The sequence below is a fragment of the Lissotriton vulgaris genome, chromosome 7, assembly GCF_964263255.1.
Source record: "Lissotriton vulgaris chromosome 7, aLisVul1.2, whole genome shotgun sequence".
NCBI lineage: Eukaryota > Metazoa > Chordata > Amphibia > Caudata > Salamandridae > Lissotriton > Lissotriton vulgaris.
Genome location: NC_141695.1, coordinates 1,261,434,841 through 1,261,450,838, shown reverse-complemented (window position 1 = coordinate 1,261,450,838; position 15,998 = coordinate 1,261,434,841). Strand labels below are relative to the sequence as shown.

Below are 15,998 nucleotides of genomic sequence, written 5' to 3'. Positions count from 1 at the left end.
GCTGGAGGTTGGGCCAACAGGCAGGGACACTGATCGGCTGTTTGTTGGAGTGCGGTGATTCTAGGGTGGAGGGACGGGGCAAAGATGCGAGTTACAGAACATCCAGTGTTGTTTTTCTTTTCAGTTCCGATCAGCTGAACTCTTGTACCCTTAAGGTGCACCCCGCTGACAGAGTAGGCAGTTCGCGCACATGAAAACGCCCATTCCGTACTGAAAGACCCACGATTGCCTGTTACAGGCGGGATGCTGCTGCTCCACGAGTGGTGAGACTGCACTCTTTCTGGCAGCCCCTGCTCTCTGCGGCTGCACCCATGCTTCTGGCCGGTCTCTCCGCTTGCACGGTGGCGCTGCTGGCCCTGCACCTCGTGCTGAGGGTCTTCTTTCCCTACTTCTGGCTGGACCTGGGCTACTTGCTGAAGGTGCTCCGCAGCGGGTTGTGCGTGGAGCTCTACAAGCGCAGAGGTCGCGTGGAGACGGTCCTGGACCGCTTTCTGGCCGTGGCAGAGAGCGTGCCCGACAAGACGTTCCTGATTTTCGAAGGGCAAAGCCACACCTATCGGCAAGTGGACTGCAGGAGCAGCCGGGTTGCCCAGGTCTTTCTCCGCCATGCATCGTTCAAGAAAGGGGACACGGTGGCCCTGCTCATGAGCAATGAGCCCGACTTTGTGCACGTCTGGCTGGGGCTGGCCAAACTGGGCTGCCGGGTGGCCTTCCTCAATGTAAACGTTCGCTCCAGGTCACTGCTGCATTGTTTCAACAGCTGTGGTGCCTTTGCGCTTGTGGTGGGGGCAGGTACGTATGATGTAACTTCCGCAAGTGACTTCAAAGCGATAAAGCTAGTTTAAGAAATCGGAGGTTTCTTTATACCAAGTAATAGAGATTTTAAGTAACTTTAATGCCATCTGAAACCGTCAGTTAGCCCAGACGCTTTGCCAACGCACTTCGCACCCCCCCTTCCCTCCGCCCACAGCTCTCCTTCGTCTCGCACCCCCCTTCCCTCCGCCCGCAGCTCTCCTTCATCCCGCTCTCGCCCCCCCTTCCCTCCGCCCGCCCCCTTCCCTCCACCCGCAGCTCTCCTTCGTCTGTCTTCGTCCCAACAAAAGCACATCTGTAAACACTGCCTTTCCTCTGATGCACCACGTGAAACTAGGCAACAACGACCACTCACCCCCAAGTTTCGGGGCAGAGTCTACTTGGTTTTATTGTCCCCTAAAAATGTTCATCTGACCTGTACTTTCCTCTCCGCTAACTGTTTCACATCTTCCCCTTGGCACCTTACTCGCCCCCATCCTCACCGGTTCCTCCCACCCCTCAGCTCTTGCTCCCCCTGGCTTCACTCCCTCTCCATGGCTCACTCGACGGATGCACATTTATCTGCGCTCGGACCCGGCAAAACAACATCAGGAAAGCACGGCCGAGCTCGGCAAGAACTGGGGCTCACACAGTGTGGGACCCCGGGCCTCCTGCCAACCAACACCAGTCACATGGGTGGGGCGGGAGGGGAGCACGGCGGGAAAGACAAGGGAACCACTGAGCCTGTGCCAGGCACCGTCACACCTCAGGACAGGCAGGCTCGCGTCTCACGTGAGATGCGTGGGAGTTGGTAGGACTGTTGCCCATAGCCGTACCGAGGCGCTCCAGAGGGCTGTGCTTGCTCCCCTGCCCCCTGGCTGTTTACTCCCCTGCTCCCTGGCTATACTTGCTCCCCTGCCCCTTGACTGTGCTTGCTCCCCTTCCCCCTGGCTGTGTTTGCTCCCCTGCCCCCTGGCTGTGTTTGCTCCCCTGCCCCCTGGCTGTGTTTGCTCCCCTGCCCCCTGGCTGTGCTTGCTCCCCTGCCCCCCTGGCTGTGCTTGCTTCCCTGCCCCCTGGCTGTGCTTGCTTCCCTGCCCCCTGGCTGTGCTTGCTTTCCCTGTGTGTGTGTGTGTGTGTGTAGCTCTGGGTGTGTGTGTGTGGCTCTGAGTGGGTGTGTGTGTAGCTCTGGGTGGGTGTGTGCGTGGCTCTGGGTGGGTATGTGCGTGGCTCTGGGTGTGTGTGCGTGGCTCTGGGTGTGTGTGTGTGGCTCTGGGTGTGTGTGGCTCTGGGTGTGTGTGTGGCTCTGTGTGTATGTGGCTCTGTGTGTGTGTGGCTCTGGGTGTGTGTGTGGCTCTGGGTGTGTGTGTGTGGCTCTGGGTGTGTGTGTGTGTGGCTCTGGGTGTGCGTGTGTGTGTGACTCTGGGTGTGTGTGTGTGTGACTCTGGGTGTGTGTGTGTGTGACTCTGGGAGTGTGTGTGTGTGGCTCTGGGTGTGTGTGTGTGGCTCTGGGTGTGTGTGTGGCTCTGTGTGTGTGTGTGGCTCTGTGTGTGTGTGTGTGTGTGTGAGGCTCTGTGTGGGTGGCTCTATGTGTGTGGGTGGCTTTGTGTGTGTGGCTCTGTGTGGGTGTAAATGCAATAGGTCATGCATTTGCGAGCTATTAAGTTATTGGCATTGTAAATGGCAATGCCATTTATTTAACGATTAAGCTATTGGCAATGTAAATGACAATGCCATTTATTTATCAGTTAAAAAAAATGTCATGAGCAATGCCAATAGCTCTACCTTTAATAATGCCGAGACCATTGCATTGTAAATGCTTGTTTTATTTTATCATAATGAATGCAGGACTGCAAGTATTGTAATGCAAAGAAAATGAGAGCAGTCAAATCGTAGTGGGTCACATTTAAATTTCACCAGCAGGGTATTCAAAAACTCTACACTTTTCGAAGGCTGCAAGGTTTTAAAAACTTCAAAAACAGTAGCATGTGAAGCTTTTGGCACAAAAGATTTTCATGAAGAATTTTCTAGGAGAAAACCGTTTTGAAAGATAGTTCTCCAACAAACGGTGCGTTTGTGAAGAGATTTTTTACTTAAAATGTATCCAATCAGCAAATTGAGCTCACTCAAAAGAGAATGACAAATCTTCAGATCTTCCAACGGTTTCTCCATTAACAACCCAAGGCTCAAACTCATCCTGCAACTGGCACATCTAAGATCTGTACATTTCAGAATGAATTCAACAGATTCAGAAAAACCCAACAAACACCCAAAATAAAACTATAACATGCAACTGCAAGCCGAACCCTTCAGATCCTTGGTATATTCCAAAGACAAACAAACACTCCATCCACAGACATGAAGAAACAGAACTCCAAATGATCTCAGTCTAGTGAAGTCCATCCATACAACATGTAGACAACTTATCAAATAAGCAAAAGTTAAGTACTTTACCAGCACCATCAATAAAGCAGCTAACCAAAGCAGAATGCTCTTCAAGACAATCAACCACAGAATCCACTCCCTGCTTAAATACTTTTGCATATGGATAATAGCAGCCACCCTGCTCCAGGGTGTCCCACGCTCCAAAGTGGTCCCTCTAAGAACATCATTGATGCCTTAGGCAAGCATCCTGAAGGATCTTAAGAAATATGACCACCCCACCCCACCTGATTGAACAACACTGGCTCAACTTTCCTCCCACACCATCTTCAAGACCAGCTATATCTACAAACACGTCACGACTGGCACTGCGGCCTGTATCACTAAAACACCCACCATGTCTGGTTGCTTTCTGCGCACTCACATCAAGGACACTATCAGACTGGAGATGAAGAGGTGAAAGAAGAATAAAACGAGGCAACAGGTCTTCTCCTTTTATACTCCCATGAGCAGTAACAGCATCTCCAAATCCATTAGGGCTGTTCCAGCCCTACTCCATTTTAGGAAATAACTGAAGACAAACCTCTTTAAAGAGTTCTAATTCATGATGCAGTAACAGCATGCGTCTGGTCTCAGCACCCAGCTACCCCATCATCACTCCGGGGCTATACCTTTGCATTTGACCGCTTGTGCTTAACAAAAATACCACATGCATTACACAAATACATACATACTAGCATACTTAATGATGTGTAAGTGAAAAGCTCAGGTTGGAAATCCGGAGCCCATGATGACTAGAAGCAAGATGACAACCTTAATTAAACCATTGTGGCTTCTTGATATGGTGTCAAGTGGTCACTCCTCCACTGTGGGCAGCATAGAGAAACATTGAGGAAGATGTCTCATGCAGGGAGTATATTAGTTGGAGAAGAAAGTCTGCACTCTACTGGGCTGTAGAGGAACAGAGTCTGGTTTCCCAAATTGTACCAGCTGAACAAAGATTGCATCACCTACTGATTATGAAGAGCCTGAATAAGGGAGCTCCATCCTGTGGAGAGTTGAGACATGAACAGTTGACTCTAGCAGAAATAAGTAAAGACATACTAGTTGGCTCCATGTCGCTAGGACACCTCATTTCCTGACCTGGGCATTTGATTAATAGAGAAATGCATTCCAGTACTTGTCATCTTGCATCTGTTCAATTGAATCAAAAATAACCCAGTGATTTCTAACATACTGTAAAGGAAAAGCTCAGGTCTGGAAAACCCGTGTCCCAGCGGCATTAAAGCATCTTGTGATCTTAGTTAGGGATGAGCGTCAGGTGCTTCCTGGACTAGTAAACATGAAGGCTGAGAATCTCCTCATTGCTCCACATGAGATGAGCTGGACTCTGCCATGGTTCTGCCATCCTATGTGAGACTATGATCTTTGTTGTGCGTTTTCCTTATGAGCCTTACCTGATAGTGTCATGGACTCCTGCGATAATGCTGCCGTTCACTTGATCGATGCACAGGCAGGTGACTGCGCCCTGTGTGTTCAGGATACTCTGGCACTGTGAGCTGTTCCCATCCTGGAGACACACAAAGAGTAACATCAGGACACGGGCAGGCAATAGGGCCAGTGCTATGGCTGGCGAATTTAAGATAGCGCTGACTCTAGAGTTACTGAGATTCAAATAGGTTCAGCGATAGGTCCAAATGTAGGGTTAGTGCTATATAGAATCATGTAGTGTCAGATAGCCTATCCAATACTGCCACAGGGACTGAGTCCTGTTTCCAGACAGGTATCTGAAGCTTTCTCGGACCTCTGTCTGTATGGACAATATTCCATAAGGGATGAAAATATCAGTGTGTGTTCAAAGACTGCAGCAGGGTGGCCTGCACAGCTTGACTTTGCTTAATAAAATCCCAAGACGCTCTTAGGCTCTGTGAAGAATGAGAGAAGGTATCTGTGGCTGGCAGCTCATGTGAATCAGGCATGCTAGGACTAAATAGGGCCAAGCGGAATCAGATACGGCCAAGAGAATTAGTGGTAGGGTCGTACAAGCTCATATAGAATCAGGAAAGGGGTCTGCAAAAGAATCAGAGATGTCATCCTAGACTAGATCAGGGGATGGGTCACACGTCGCGTCAGACAGCATCCGGCCTAGAGTCATAGACAAGCTTAGATAGAGTTGGGTTAAGGTCAAAGAGGGTGCGGGTAAGCATGAGACAGGGCGAGAGAAGGAGAACAGAGTTATAGACAAATGGGATTTTTAGACAGTCAGGAGTGTGATCGAGTTGGGGGATGATCAGGTACGCCCAGGAGGGAGGCTACAGTGAGCCATAGAGTGTGCACTAAGGTCGCTTAGAGTCAGATAGTTTAAGACTGGGTTACAGAGCATTGGGTAGGGACCGATGGCTTAAAGGTTAGTTTGGAATGGGGTCATGGCTAGGGTCATGTAAGTTAAACAAGAGCATGCAGGGTCGATGCTGAGAACACACCCCTCTCTTATAGATCTTTCCCCTACTGACACCCACCCATATACGGATGGTTCCATCTTCTGAGCCACTGATCCATGCCTCGCGCCTTGAATGCCACAAAATGGACGTGACGTCAGCCTTGTGTCCTTGGAGCACCCCTACCAGGGTCATCTCGGAACTGACCAGGCCAAAGCGGCGAATGTACACCTGGCCATCACTGGAAGAATAGGCAAAAAGCCTTCTATGTAAAAGAAAGGAGGGGGAACACAGTGAACAGAGGCATCCATCCCTCCATTCATCTGTCCATTCATCCATCCAGCCATCCATGCCACCTATAATACTGCCAGATCTCGGTCTTCTCCTCTTTCTGTCCCTATGCGAGGCCCATAACTCCATACTAGCAAACAGGTGGCAGGAACTATGTGGGATTTTGGAAACTCACCTCTCCGGAGAGTACGCTAGGTCTAAGATGGAGCCTTCACATGCCACCTCCTTCTCCTCACTCCAGCTGTCCTCCTCTGGGTTTGAGAAGGAGTCCTTCAGGGTGCAGGTCCCTAAGTCCCAGAGGCACAGTCTGCAATCCCATCCACCACTCAGCTACTGGGAAGAAGAAACACTGTCATCCCAGATCAGGAGGACACTTCCCTGTCAGGATAGTCACTATAAAGCAGTCTTTGATCAGGACATTTACTCCTAGCAGTTCAGATTAAATTGGTGATAATGTTCAATCAAAAAAGTCCTGATCAGCGGGTATTTACTGCAACTGGCATCAGGTCAGTGATAACCAAGACCACTGGAAGTATGTGGCAAAGGAAAACCACATTATGGGTCCAGGAGTCATATCATTTTGAGCTTTTCTGGAGCAGGACGTGTTTTATGTGTTTGCAGGGTGTAAAGTGAATTCCTTTAACCCGATATTTCTCAGAACTAGGGTAAACAACGTCCGTAAATTTCTCGGACAGTCCGTAATTTGGACCTCACATCCGTTGTCCATGAGGATCCCTTTTACGGACGCCTTGTGTCCATAATTATGGCCATTACAGGGAGCAGCACTGCTCCCCTGCGAGATGCCTTAGCCCCTGATGGGGCCGCATCGAACTCCTCTGAGCACAAGAGCAGCCCTACCCCACCCATTGTCAATCTGTATGCTACTGATTGTCACAAACAGAATGACAATGGGGCAGTCTGGGTTGTTAAAGCATGTGGTGGCCTCCACCTGCCTCAGTGTACAGCAGAGTATTCTGTTAGATGGATAAAAGGTAAAATGCCCATGCTGCAATGTGAGAATACAGTTTATATAAAGAAGGCTGTGAAACAAGTTAATAAAAAGAACGGGTTATAGTTTTTTCACTGTCTCATCATTTTAGAACTGACACATTTTCAATATTATATTCAACAAAGCCATGGTAGCTGCTTTTTTATTTTAAGCAACTAACAATCATTGACAAAGCCAATAGTCCTGGCTTGTTGTTGGTGTAATACTGCTTTCTGTATTACATATCTGGATGCAATAACAGAAAACATAATACCAGTCGGGCGGTTTTTAGCCTAGGTGTTTTAAGCCATGCCCTTAATTACATCGAACACCCCTTTTGAAGCGACCTCCTCAGTTTTTTTACCCCACTTAAAGCCCTGGAAACAACACCATGTCACAGTCACCTCGCATCCTGGCACTGTGCATCATGCATGACTCATGACTTCTAAGTTTTCAGATTGCCTATGTGGAGGGGCATAGTGAACCCTTCCCCACCCCACCTCACCCCTTGCTTTATGAACTACAGCGAGGTGAAGTTCTTGATGGGCCTCTTCTGTCTGCAACTCTGCAGATAAATGCTCATCTCATAATGTGAAAAGGTGGGTGAGTAAATAAGTGAAGGAATGTGTGAATGGCTGGATGGATTAGTGAAATGATGAATGTATGAATGAAAGGGTGAATGGACAGATAATGAAAGAAAGGATATCTGGATGAGTGAGTGAGTGAGTGAGTGGAAGCATGGATGAGAGAAAATGTAAATAGATAGATGTATGGGTGGAAGGGTAGATGGATGGGTAAAAGAGTAGATCGGTGAGTGAAAGGATGGATGGATGAGTGAAAGGGTAGATGATGGGCGAGTGAATGGGTGGATGGATGAGTGAAAGGATGGGTGGATTAATGAATTGATAAGTGAAAAGGGTGAATGGATGGATGGATGGATGGATGAGTGAAATGGTGGATGTAAGGATTGATGAGTGAGTGAAAGGGGGTAGATGGACAATAGGATGGATAGATGAATGAAGAAGTGAAAGGGTGGATGGATGAGAGAACGGATGGATGGATGAGTGAAAGGATGGGTGAGTAATAGGGTCAATGGATAAATTCATAAATGGATGAGTAGATAGATGGATGGAAGGATGGATAGATAAGTGAAAGGGGGATGGAGAGAGAAAGGGAGGATGAATGGCTGAAAGTGTGAATGGGTGGAAGGATAAATGATTGGGGGTAATGATGAGTAAGCGAAAGGATGGGTGAAAGGTTAAATGGCTGGATGGATGAGTGCATAGATGGATGGGTAGAAGAGTGGCTGATGAGTGTACGGATGGATGCGGTGAAATGGTGGATGGATGAGTGAAAGGGTGGATGGAGGGATGGATGAGTGAAATGATGGATGGAAGGATACATGGTGGATAGGTTTGCAAATGGTTGAATATGGTTGGATATAGATGGGCACACAGATGAAAGGACAGAATGAATGGTGAAAGACTGAATGATAGATGAAATTATGATTTTATGGCAAGACCGGAGGCTCCTATTATGCTTTCTTATCTTGCTTTATTACACACAGCAGCCAAGATAAGTAAAAAACTACAGTTCCCAGAGGGCCAGGGGACAAACTGGGCCATGGGACTGAAAAAACGTGAGAATACATTAGCCAATCACAATGAACCTATGAGATAAAGACCCTAACTGACTGCGCAGCTTCCTCTTTTCTTGCTGCTCGCAGTCAGATAAGTGCCTTTATCTTTGCTCTCAGTACTTTTTATGCTTTGTATGCATTTACTGTGTCCGCTTGTATTACATTTTAATTGTGACTGTTTAGCGCGACCTCGCGCTAGTTCTTTCGCGCTGTTCGCGCGTTTCTCCTCGGAGCTCCGGCGCTTCTAGCTCGCTCCCCCCTCCCCCCCCCCGTTTTCAGACGCTGTTGGTAGCGTCTCAGCGCGCGCGTCTTCGCGCGCCTTCTGACCTCTTTCTGGGTTCTTCTTTCCCTCCGGTCACCGTTCTGTGTGTGCCTGCTGCTCCGCTTTGTGCTCCAGCCTCCGTGCCTTTAGAGCTCCGTGTGCAGACGTCGCTTCACGCTCTGCCCAGCCCACAGCTTGTACACGCCCCCGCTCTGTCCATTAACCCTCTCCTACCTCCTGGGTGTTATTTTTGGCTCTATTGACAGCTGCATCATGGAACGTGATAGTTCCTCAGAGGAAATCCCTTCCCAGGAATCACATTCTTTTAAAAGGGATTTAAATAAATTTATTAATAATTCAGTGGAATCAGCTGTAGAAGTCTCTATGAAGAGAATGTCCAAAAACATGGAAAATTCGATGTTAAGCATCATGTCCAAAATGTTGGCCCAGTCTGCGGGGGAAAGCAGAAAGAAAAAAGTGGAATTCTCTGCTCAATCTCGTGTCCCCAAAAAAGCGTCTTTGATCAGCGAGTCTTCCTCGCTTTTGACTGAGGACTCTGTTCCTCCCAGGCCTCCTTCTAAGGAGGGGTTTGTTGGCTCCGAGGGTAAACGCAAACAAAAAGAGAAACATGCAGAGTCTCCTAAGAGAAAATTGGTAATTTCCACTATATTGGACACTGATGACGATGATGATGATGCTAATTTCGATGACGCTGACCAATATTTTGACCTGTTTGATACTACTGACCCTTCCCCCCCCCCTGCTAAATCCCCCAAATTGGATTCTTTTTCTTTTGAGCCTGTTTTTGACTCTGAGGGTTTACCCATGTTTGATCCCTCCACTATTCGTCATCCTAATTCCACCGAATGGTTCCCTTCTCACCATGTGGGAGAATATATCTCTGCCAGGCTGCGTCTCCCTTTGGAGGCACCGGTAAGAGCCAGACTTAAATCCGAATGTCCCAAACCTTCTCTTCCAGACAAAATTACGATGGTCCCTTCCATCGACCAACCTCTCCTCACTTTCTTCTCCAAGTTCGGCAAGGACCCCCGCAGAGGGGTGGATAAAGCTTGGACCACTTGCCAGGACAAACTATTGGATGTTGTGGGCCCTCTCGCCCGTATCTTTGATCTAGCGGAAGCTGCCCGCTTAGAAGGTTCTGAACTTTCTGCAGATGATGTTTCCATGTGGGCCCAACGCGCCTTCTGCCTTCTAGGAAATGCCAATTCCGCTATCACCCATGAGCGCCGTAAAGGTCTCCTAATCAAATTGGATCCCAAACTTTCTAATCTGGCTCCCATGGATCCTGGCCCCAAGGCAAATGGTCTCCTCTTTGGAGATTCTCTGGTTCGTGACCTTAGTAGATTTGTTTCTACGTTTGCTTCTTTGGACAAAGCCCAGCAAACAGTAAAGAAGGTCTTCGCCCCTCGGGTTTTTGGACGGGCCGGCAGAGGCAGGGGTCGCTCTTCCGGCCGTCCCTACAACCAAGGCTCCAGAGGTTCGTCCAACAACAACCAGGACTACAAGCCTCAGTTCTATCCCCAACGTGGCCGCGGATTCAAAGGCAGAGGCCAACGAAATTATCGTCAAAACTCCAACCAACAAGGTAAGCCTTTCTTCTTCCCCTCCTGTGGGGGGTCGCTTAAAACTGTTTCTTCAAAAATGGTGCGCACTCAGTTCAGATCCGTGGGTCTTAAGCACGGTTCAAGGCTACCTGATAGAGTTCCTTTCTCCTCCCGTCCAAACTTCTCTTCCCCCCCCTCTCGTCTTTTCAACTCTGATGGCATCTCAAATTTCAAACGAAATCGAGACTCTTCTCCTCAAAAGAGCAATTCAAGTTTTTCCCTTCGACTCCTCAGGCTTTCTAAGCTCCATTTTTCTTGTTCAGAAGAAAAACAAGAAGCTCCGCACGGTCATCAATCTGAAATGGTTCAATCAGTTTGTGGTTTACCGCCATTTCAAAATGGAGACCATTTTACATTTGAGGGACACTCTTCGTCCCAACGATTGGATGGTCCGTCTGGACCTTCAAGACGCATACCTCACGGTCCCCATCCATCACTCTCACTGGAAATTTCTTCAATTCCAGTGGTCAGGTATCAACTATTGTTTCACCTCTCTTCCCTTTGGCCTATCTTCCGCGCCATGGTGTTTCACAAAGCTTTTGAAACCAGTGGTCGCTTATCTTCGATCTCTTGGCATAAGGCTAATTATTTACCTGGACGATATCCTTCTCATGAATTCGGACAAACAATCTCTCCTTTCCGACCTTCTTTTGACTCAGTCCCTTCTCCTAGATCTGGGTTTTCTCATCAACAAAGACAAATCGTCTTTAACTCCTTCTCAGAACATGGAGTTCTTGGGATTCCTGGTGGACTCTGCTGCAGCGTCCCTTCGTCTCCCCCTTTCCAAGGTTTCCAAGATCAAAGCGGAGATCCTATCTGTTCTTCAGTCCTCTCTTTTGTCCCTCCGATCTCTGGCACGGATTGTCGGCCTTCTCTCTTCTTCCATTCAGGCCATCTTTCCGGGACCTCTCCATTATCGTGCTCTTCAGCGCCTAAAAATCCGTCATCTTCGTCAAGGCCTTGCATATTCAGATCTCGTGGCTCTAGACCCCGAGTCCCGCACCGAGCTTCAATGGTGGATAGACCATTTAGATGCGTGGAACGGGCGCACTATCTTCGCCACGGCCCCAGATCTAGTCTTAGAATCAGATGCAAGCCTGTCGGGCTGGGGCGCCCGGTGTGGACCAATCTCGACTGGAGGTTCATGGTCCGCAGAGGAGTCAAAGTTGCACATCAACTGTTTAGAGATGCTTGCAGGTTCCTTTGCGATCAAAAGCCTTTCCAAAAACAGGATTCACTGTTCTATTCTCCTCCGCATGGACAATGTTTCTGCGGTCCGCTACATCAACCATCTTGGCGGAACACGGTCCAAACCCCTGGCGGACTTGGCAAAGAGTCTATGGGAATTTTGCCTCGCCCATCATCTCTCTCTGACCGCCGAGTATCTCCCTGGAGATCTCAACAGCGTGGCGGATTGGCACTCGAGATTTCTTCGAGATTCCAGCGATTGGAAGCTTTGTCCATCCGTTTTCCTTTCTCTTTCCCATCTTTGGGGCCCTTTCTCTATCGATCTTTTTGCTTCCCGTCTCAATTCCCAATTGCCCCGGTTTTACAGTTGGCGCCCGGATCCCCTGGCCTTGGCGACAGACGCTTTCCTGCAGGATTGGTCTCGTCATCTTCATTATGCCTTCCCTCCTTTTCTGATGATCAACAGGGTTCTTTCTCAGGCTCGCCGCCAGTCCTCATCCCTGGTTCTAGTTGCCCCCTTCTGGCAAGCCCAGGTTTGGTTTCCGACTCTTCTCGAGATGGCAGTGGACTTCCCGGTCCTTCTTCCCTCTTTCGGAGACCTACTTCTCAATCCTCAGGGCGATCAACACAATCTCATTCTCGATTCCTCCCTGCAACTCTCGGCCTGGAAAGTTTCCGGCCTTCCCCTTCTGACGTCCTCATTTCACAAGAGGCTTCGTTCTTTATCAACCAAGCTTGGGCTCCGGGAACCTCCAAAGCATACAGATCCGCCTGGTCTCTTTGGACAAGCTGGTGTTTGGAAAGGGACCTCGATCCCGTTTCAGCCTCTCTGTATTTCATAATTAACTTCCTTGGTTCACAAGCCAGTGCCGGTAAGGCTTACCGCACCATCAATCTCTATCGCTCTGCCATCTCCCTATACCATTCCCAAATTGATGGTAAACCAGTTGGTGCTCACCCTATGATTTGTCGTCTACTCAAGGGTGTCCGTTGTGCGAAACCTCCGTTGGCTAAGTATACCTCTTTATGGGATGTTACAGTGATATTTAAATTGTTTAATGATTGGCCAGACAATGCTGTTCTTTCACTAAAGATGTTATCTGCTAAACTCACTATGTTACTGTGTCTAGTTTCCATTAAAAGAGTTTCTGATGTTAAGGCTCTAGATGTTTCTGCTCGCCAATATTCTCCTTCAGGTGTGCTGTTTCAGATACGCAGACGTACTAAGACTAATTTGGATTCAGTGTTTTATCCTTATTTTCCAGCTCATCCCAAACTGTGTGTGGGACAATGTTTAAAAGTGTACGAACACCGAACTGCTGATCTCAGAACGCCCTCTCATTCTCAACTCCTTATTTCTTTTATTAAACCCCATCTTCCTGTCTCTTCTCCCACTCTGGCCCGCTGGGTCCGTTGGGTCATGTCTCTTGCCGGAATTGACGTCTCCGTTTTCGGGGCTCATTCGGCCAGGGGAGCCATGGCTTCTACAGCCTTTTGGTCTGGCTCTCGCCTGGAAGACATTCTGAGATCAGCAGACTGGTCAAATGACAGCATATTTCGCATGTTCTATTGCAAACCTGTTCATACTGTGGCTTCTGATATTGTTAATATGCTTTAAACAAGCATAATAGGAGCCTCCGGTCTTGCCATAAAATGTAGATTTTTCTAGTATTCTTGACGGAAAATCTTAATTTTATTAAAGACACGGAGGCGAGTATTATCCCGCCGCAACATTTCTTAACTTCTGTTCTCCCTCCCTACAGCGAATCCAGCCTTGCCACCGGCTTCATCTTAGAAGATCTACCCTGCACCTTCTTCGATCTTCTCCTGCAAGTGCTCCGATTCCATTGCTCCCGGATCCTCCTCCTGGACGCCTGTTTGGTCTTCTCCCTTGGATTCCCCTGATGCAAGACTTATGTTCCTGGACTTTGGCTATATCCTTAATTTTATTCATTTTCCCTTTGTTTAATGACTATTCTTGATCTGCTCGCCAGCGAAAAGAGGAAGCTGCGCAGTCAGTTAGGGTCTTTATCTCATAGGTTCATTGTGATTGGCTAATGTATTCTCACGTTTTTTCAGTCCCATGGCCCAGTTTGTCCCCTGGCCCTCTGGGAACTGTAGTTTTTTACTTATCTTGGCTGCTGTGTGTAATAAAGCAAGATAAGAAAGCATAATACTCGCCTCCGTGTCTTTAATAAAATTAAGATTTTCCGTCAAGAATACTAGAAAAATCTACATTACACCTTGTAGCACCCATTATCTTAAGTAACATTTCCTATACATTGACGTTCATGTTTATATGAGTCACTGTATCTATATAATGTGTGTGTGATGTAACGCACTCTGACACCCTGTCTTATGTACTTGCGATAAGTAACACCATAAAAGAAATTAAATTCACCAGAGACGGTCTATGTGAAGATGGGGGGACCATTGGAGGGTGGTAGCAAGGCCGGACTGGCCAGATTGGCCAGACCGGGTATCAGCTGTTTCCCTGGGAGGCTGGAAAGGGGGGGAGGTTTTGTGACTGGGGGCTGGCACTGCAAAGTTCTTGTATATCCAGTAATTTTCAATCAACAATAAAAGTGGCCTCACTTATATTGAGATGTGGTTCACCAGTGTCTGGTGACTAATACCTGCTGGAGCGTGATGCGAGTTTTTGAATCGTCTAAGGTAGCAAGCTGCGAGCATACTGAAAAACCGTGAAGTGCACAATTGTCTCAACCTAATATAAACTTATTTTGACTTGTACTTAAGTTGTTGTCTATTTATTTACTTTTATACTATTGCACAACCTCCTCTGACGTGTCTGTAAAACTTACCTTTTGTCCTGAATTTTGACCTCCTGTCCTGAATTTTTGTCCTGAATTTTGACCGCCTGTCCTGAAATGTTGTCCTGAATATTGACCCTTTGTCCTGAATGTTTACACTCACCGTCCTGAATTTGCACCCATCCCAGTAGGTCACCCTACTCAGAACAAGTGCTTTATTCCAGAGAGAATAGTTCGGAAACAATGAGTAAAGTTTGCCTCTTTCTGTTTCTGAGCTGTGCAGTCTGAAAATGAAGCACTAACTCTGAAAAATATTGTGTTAAATGAATTCACTTCACGCCCTGCAGAGGTCTAAAATAGGTGTCTGGCTCTGTGCTGTGCCACAAAACTCACAATGTTGTGCCACCGTGTGATTAAATTACGCAACAGTTTATGTCGGAGAATACGGCACATTCCATGGCAGTATTATTTATTCCACTGTTTTACATGAATACAGTCTGAGCAAACGTTTCACCTCATTAGTACTAGTTTTACATCTTCATACAGCAATCAGCAGCTTAAAGGTCAGATGTTTACTTTTGCGGAGCCTTTAACTTTTAATTAGTTTCAGCTGAAACAAAATTTGTTTTTGTTTACCTCTGATAATTATGCAGAAGATTGTTGGTTATGTGGCAACTGAGTTAAATCCACGGCTATGAAGAAAACGCCAGGACTGTACAATCGCCTACGCAGTAACATTACTTTTAAAGGCGTCCAGATCAGAACATGTCCGGCTGTACCCACCAGGTAGACTGCGTCATATCCGCTCTCCAGGCCCACCAGCGCCAGTCCCGAGACTGTGTGATTGTGACCGCACAGGAGCTTCTTGCAGATGAGACCTGGCGAAGGAGGAATGAAAGAATGAGTGGAGGAGAGAGCCAACGCAGGAAACGGAACTGAAAGAGTAATAAAGGGTGAGAAAGAGAGAGACAAACAGTAGAGAAGGCGAGCGAGGGAGGGAGGGAGTGAGAATGTGAGAGACCCAAAGATGCCAGAGAAAGAAAATATAGGGGTGAGAGAAAAAAGCACTAAAATGGATGCTATCTGTTTCATCTGCTTAAGCTTGTGGTTGTTCAAACTCATTATCTAAATGGTGTCTGTCTCGTGCCCTGCAAAGTCGGTTTCCAGGCCACAGCAGCCCCTTGTTGTGTCTGTGTCCCGTCAGCGCCGAATGACGCATCTGCCTTGGAATGTTAGTGCGTCACTGGCAGCGTCCTTGGAATGTTTGCGCGTCACTCGCAGCATCGGATAAGGGTCCCATCTAGGTATCCAATATGTATTTATTTTTCCTCCTGGTCTTTAAACTATAGAAGCATCCCATTTGTACAGCAGATCCAAAAAGGCGGCACATAAAAGACGCATTTTAAATGCAATATGTCTTGCATTTTCGTAACTTGACCTATTGGCGTTGTAAATGACAATGGCTTTTATTTATGTGCACTGTGTACTTATTGTCGTTGCTTGCAGGTTTTCAAAACGCATAAATAAAAGGCATTGTCATTTACAAGGCCAATAGCTAACAATCTATCAAATGCGAGACTTATGGCATTGCAAATGCTTGTTATGTTTACGGTGTCTTATCCGCT

General features: G+C 47.5%; 2 protein-coding genes across 3 annotated transcripts in view; one reads left to right on the top strand and one right to left on the bottom strand.

Moving 5' to 3' along the window:
- Window positions 1-15,998, bottom strand: part of LOC147703367 (uncharacterized) — a 115,215-nt gene that overhangs the window by 22,455 nt on the left and 76,762 nt on the right. For both annotated transcript variants that reach the window (XM_086931807.1, XM_086931806.1), the window contains exons 12-15: window positions 15,157-15,251; window positions 6,076-6,230; window positions 5,691-5,874; window positions 4,629-4,741 (exon numbers count right to left, since the gene is read on the bottom strand). In XM_086931807.1, the coding sequence (XP_086787933.1) occupies window positions 4,629-4,741; window positions 5,691-5,874; window positions 6,076-6,230; window positions 15,157-15,251 (547 nt within the window). The remainder of the gene's footprint in view (window positions 1-4,628; window positions 4,742-5,690; window positions 5,875-6,075; window positions 6,231-15,156; window positions 15,252-15,998) is intronic.
- LOC147703368 (uncharacterized) lies at window positions 9,063-13,507 on the top strand. Its single transcript, XM_086928406.1, has 3 exons — window positions 9,063-10,395; window positions 11,087-11,429; window positions 13,366-13,507. The coding sequence occupies exons 1-3, from the start codon at window positions 9,063-9,065 to the stop codon at window positions 13,505-13,507; spliced, it is 1,818 nt and encodes a 605-aa protein (XP_086784532.1).